The sequence below is a fragment of the Lactuca sativa genome, chromosome 3 (assembly GCF_002870075.4).
Source record: "Lactuca sativa cultivar Salinas chromosome 3, Lsat_Salinas_v11, whole genome shotgun sequence".
In the NCBI taxonomy this organism is placed as follows: domain Eukaryota; kingdom Viridiplantae; phylum Streptophyta; class Magnoliopsida; order Asterales; family Asteraceae; genus Lactuca; species Lactuca sativa.
The window spans coordinates 268,597,875-268,603,169 of NC_056625.2; the positions used below are offsets into that span (position 1 = coordinate 268,597,875).

Genomic DNA, 5,295 nt, shown 5'->3' on the forward strand with positions numbered 1-5,295 from the left:
GATGAATGATGGCAAAAACAGCAAGGTCGAAGAGGGAGACAAGAGGAAGTAGAGACGATAGTTGGCGATGAGGAGCTGCTATGGTAGCCCCCTCGTCGATTTTTTCTTCTTTTTCTGGCAACATATCTAAAAGATGGAGGCAAAGAGAGACAGATCGGAGAAACACAACAGGTAAAGGGTGTTTGGCTGTTGTTGTTCGACCGGAAGGAAGAGAGACGAGAAAGAGAAGGGTCGCCGCCCTTTTCTTGTTGCTGGAGGATCTCCCACCTCCGGTGACTAAGCTAATTAATTGCAAAACATGTAGAATCCGGTGAAAATGACATAATGTGTACATATTAATAAAGTATAAGGGTTTAATTTACAAAAAAAAAGAATAAGGACTAAATGTGTACAATTCAAAAAGTATCTTACCCTATCAAGTCATTTTCCCTAAAAGAAAATTCGTATATGACCGGTATACCGGGTATAGCCGGTCACAAGGATTGCATTGTTACAAAAAATAAAGTATAAAGGTTTATTTTACAAAAAAAAAAGAATAAAGACTAAATATATACATTTCAAAATATATCTTATCTTATCAAGTCATTTTCCTTAAAAAAAAAAAAATAATAATAAAATAAAATAAAAAATTATCGAGACGAAAACATGTGATCGATAAGAAAAAGCAACAGGGTGACCGCAGTCACCAATCCCTCCTTCACCTACCACCCCTCTTTCATATACCTAACAATGGCTTCATAGATTCCCCACCCACCAACCACCAGACCAAACCACCTTTCAATCCGATCACACCATTCCATATGGCAGCGGCGGCGACTACGACGGCGACGGCCTCATACTCCACAATTTCACCCAAACACAACGTTTCTTTATCCACCAACAACCACCACCATTTCAATAAGAACGCTCTAGGTTTTGTATCCGAAAATCCCATTCCAATACGTTCCCTTTCTCTTTCTTGCTCCCGTCCAGCTAAACATTCAATGAAAGTATCTGCCACTTCAGCTGCTCCTCCGGTGATCGAGACTAGTAAGTCGAGTTCTGATGAAGTTCCCACCGTAGTTGATGTTGATTTAGGTGATCGGAGCTATCCAATCTATATCGGATCTGGTCTGCTTAATCAACCGGATCTTCTACAAAGGTATTGTTATTGTTGCTATTTTTCTGTTGTTTTAATTATTGTAAATCATTTCGGAAGTTCAGGGTGCTTGAAAACAATCAATTACCGAAACACACCATCTTTCTTCGTATGATTAATTCGATTTGCTCAAGATTTCTATAGTCTCCATTGCAATTAAAAACAATCACCTTGGTCATGATACATTATGTATCTCTGTTTTTGAAGTTGATATATTTGATTTGGGCATTGTGCAAGAGGTTTGTTGATAAATTAGTAATGGCAATGTTTCTATTGGTTCTGTGATGATAAACATGATACGTTTTATGTAATTAATCGTTTCACGCTTTTTAACAACCAAAGCTGATGAAGCTTCTGCAATTATACGTATCTTTAAATACAGGTTTTACACAAAAGCTTTCTAGTATCACATTAATGAAAGATAAGTTAATATTGAATCTTCATCGTGACTCTTACACACATGTTTTTCAATCCTTTAGGCATATTCATGGGAAGAGAGTTCTTGTAGTCACAAACACCACAGTGGCGCCTTTATACTTGGATAAAGTTGTCCATGCTTTAACTGTTGGAAACCCTAATGTTACAGTTGAAAGTGTGATTCTCCCAGATGGTGAGAAATACAAGGACATGGTAGGTTTCTTTTTCATTCCACATTTGCATCTATGGTTGTCTAGTGTCTGAAATAAAGGCTCCATTTTGTTTATTTTATGATAGGATACTCTCATGAAAGTATTTGACAAAGCCATTGAATCTCGATTGGATAGAAGATGTACTTTTGTTGCCCTTGGTGGTGGTGTCATTGGTGACATGTGTGGATATGCTGCAGCTTCTTTCCTCCGTGGTGTCAATTTCATTCAAATCCCTACAACTGTTATGGCACAGGTAACTCAAACTGATGCCAAATGGGACAAAAGTTGTAATTTTTTTCTCTCATCTGTGCAAAAGACGTAAATACCCTTCTCATCATTGATTAGAGTTTCATTTGCTATATTCCAGGTGGATTCTTCGGTTGGGGGCAAAACGGGAATAAACCACAGATTGGGAAAAAACTTGATTGGAGCATTTTATCAGCCACAGTGTGTGCTAATAGATACAGACACATTAAACACATTACCTGATAGAGAATTAGCTTCAGGTCTTGCTGAGGTCATCAAGTATGGGCTTATTAGAGATGCTCCATTTTTTGAGTGGCAAGAAAAGAACATGCAAGCTTTGATGTCTAGGTAAATAGACTTTTCTCCAATATGATTTTGTTAAAATGATAATCTGTGAAACAAAAGTTGTAATCTTTAAAAAGTAGGATAAAAATTTCATATCCTGATGAATGTGATTTTGGTTTTTTAGGGATCCTGATGCTTTTGCATATGCTATAAAGCGTTCATGTGAAAACAAGGCTGAAGTTGTATCTCAAGATGAGAAAGAAAGTGGTTTAAGGGCGACACTGAATCTGGGGCATACATTTGGTCACGTGAGTTTTGAGTTTTGATGTTTTTATTTTATTTATTTTTTTGGGTTCTTTGATTAAATTCCAATTCCATGGAGTGTTTTGTTGCCAATTGTATGGAATTTAAGTCCTTTGGGATCTTTGAAATCTATGTTTCATGGTTTTTGGCATTCAAGAAGGAAGGTGGATGCAGTTTCATTCCATTCCACCTTTTTTTGTTAAAAGACCAAAATACCCTTCATTATATATATATATATATATATATATATATATATATATATATATATATATATATATATATATATATATATATATATATATAAAGTTTTAACAGGAAATGACAGATTATGTGATTTTCCCAAATTAATGAGATTTTTTCTGTTAAAAAAAAACATTTAGGACTTTATCAAAAAATTTCTCAAAATAACGGGACTTTTCTGCATAAAACCCCTTTTTTTAAAAAATAGTCATATACTTATTTTTTTTTTTAAAATTTCCCTAATACTTATTCCTTTATTATTTTCAAAAAAAAAAATCTTTATTCTTGTACTTTTTTATTTTTATTTTTTAATTTCCCTAATACTTCTTTTTAAAAAAATAATAATAATAATCTTTCTTCTTATAAGTACTTTTTTGGATACAGGCAATAGAAACTAGCTACGGGTACGGACACTGGCTTCATGGAGAAGCAGTTGCAGCAGGCACCGTAAGCATTTTTTTTTCCCAGGCTAAAATGTTGGATCTATATATTTCTGAGGGTATTTTCGTAATTTCAGGTAATGGCGGTTGACATGTCATACCGCCTTGGTTGGATAGACGAATCCATAGTCAAACGAGTCAACTCCATCTTAAAACAAGCCAAACTGCCAACCACCCCTCCCGAGATGATGACCGTAGATATGTTCAAATCTGTCATGGCCGTAAGTCAAAACTAAAATAATATAACTTTAAAAAAAAAAAAAAACTAACAAAAAAAAGCTAACAGACTGTTTGACAGTTGCTGATTGAGTCAGACCCAACCCAGATTCTTATCAGTAAGAGGCATATCAGAGTCTCTAAGACCGAGTCAAACCCAACTAATTGTGGGTACCAAACGGTCTCAAATCTGATCGAGTTAGACTCAGCCTCTTACCAGACCCGATTACTTCAAGTAGCTTTAGTTTGCGAAACACGCGCTAATTCTTTTATGAGTAAATTACACGAATGGTCCCTATGGTTTAGGGTAATTTGCGCGTTTGGTCCCTAACTTATTTTTTTAACTCGGAAGGTCCTTACTGTTTGTTTTTGTTACGCGCTTGGTCCCTATCTTACCTAAAAAGACTATTATGCCCTTGATTTTTTTAATTTATTTAAATAAACACACCCCTAATCCCACCCCCTCATCTTACCTCACCTACCCAATCATTTTTTCCTTTTTAAATAATAGTCTTTTTAGATAAGATAGGGACCAAACGCGTAACAAAAATAAACAGTAGAGACCAAATGCATAACAAAAACAAACCATAGGGAGCTTCTGAGTTAAAAAATAAGTTAGAGATCAAGCACGCAAATTATCCCAAACCATAGGGACCATTCGTGTAATTTACTCTTCTTTTATATGATAAACTTTTTCTTTGCTAATAATTATTTATTTATTTAGGTGGACAAGAAGGTGGCTGATGGATTACTAAGACTAATACTCTTAAAAGGCCCACTAGGAAACTGTGTTTTCACAGGAGATTATGACCGAAAAGCTCTTGATGAAACCCTACATGCATTTTCCAAGTCTTGATTTTAGGTATAGTTTTCGTTCTTCTTTGATGTGTAAGGCTTTTATACATGCCAAAATATGATATTATTATGTATCAAAATTGGCTTTTAGTTATCCCTTTTTTTTTTTTGATGTATTCATGTTTGATAATAAAATTAGGTGATGAGTGTGTCTTGTTTTATAATGATAACCGGTTCATGGGATGGAAGTGGATTGGACTCAACAAGAATGCTTGTTTCATCTTGTTTCATTTTATGAGACAAAAGATAGCACTTTATGTCATTGACATGAGTCACACTCTTGATTGATGTCTCAATTCGTCAATGACAAATGTATTACAACATAATGTTGTCTTTGTTACATAGGGGAGGACTAGACAATCTTTTTAGTACTATTTCAACGTCTCTCGCATATAATGGATCAAGTATAAAGTATAAGTACAATGTTCTAATCGAATTTTTGTTTATTTTTTGTTGATGAGTTTGTATACTTGTAACGAGTCGAACAAGCAAACATAGTATAGTGATATTTATCCTTGATAACAAACTTTAATTAGCTTGGTTAATAGTTAACATAACATAAATCATTGGCATTGCGCTCATTTAATTGAGGGTTAATATCATGGGATTTTGTTACAAAAACGCATCTATACTTTTAAATATGTAAAAACTATGTATTTTACTTCTAAAAAAATATTTTACATAAGTATAAACACATCTTAAAAAGTTGTAAATGCGATGTTTAATTAAACATCTTTTCTTGTATAAATATATTTTTCTGCATGAATACGTATAATAAAAAAACATATTTAGGGTAAAAATGTAAATATATTTATTTATTTTAAAACATCTTTATATGTTTAAAAACATATTTATATATTTAAAATATATTTATACATTTAAAAACATATTTAAAGACGTATTTTAATAATAATATATTAAAAAGTATTTATGAATTTATAGT

The 5,295-nt window shown here is 33.3% G+C and overlaps 1 protein-coding gene across 2 annotated transcripts; it reads left to right on the forward strand.

The window, feature by feature from the left end:
* The first annotated feature begins 670 nt into the window (after window positions 1-670).
* On the forward strand, window positions 671-4,807 carry LOC111877049 (3-dehydroquinate synthase, chloroplastic). 2 transcript variants are annotated; one of them, XM_052769570.1, is made up of 9 exons: window positions 671-1,141; window positions 1,618-1,768; window positions 1,853-2,020; window positions 2,135-2,361; window positions 2,483-2,606; window positions 3,226-3,288; window positions 3,359-3,502; window positions 4,222-4,359; window positions 4,492-4,807. In XM_052769570.1, exons 1-8 carry the CDS (start codon window positions 801-803, stop codon window positions 4,351-4,353), a joined length of 1,350 nt encoding a protein of 449 aa, XP_052625530.1. In that variant the 5' UTR covers window positions 671-800; the 3' UTR covers window positions 4,354-4,359; window positions 4,492-4,807. The 2 variants fall into 2 exon arrangements, with proteins under 2 accessions (XP_052625530.1, XP_023729361.2); XM_023873593.3 differs by lacking the exon at window positions 4,492-4,807 and having other exon boundaries at window positions 4,222-4,446.
* Window positions 4,808-5,295: the final 488 nt, after the last annotated feature.

Coding starts and splice junctions, on each gene's coding strand:
- LOC111877049 (XM_052769570.1), top strand. CDS start 801: ATGGCAGCGGCGGCGACTACGACGGCGACGGCCTCATACTCCACAATT. Junction 1,142..1,617: donor CAACCGGATCTTCTACAAAG/GTATTGTTATTG, acceptor TCAATCCTTTAG/GCATATTCATGGGAAGAGAG. Junction 3,289..3,358: donor AAGCAGTTGCAGCAGGCACC/GTAAGCATTTTT, acceptor TCGTAATTTCAG/GTAATGGCGGTTGACATGTC.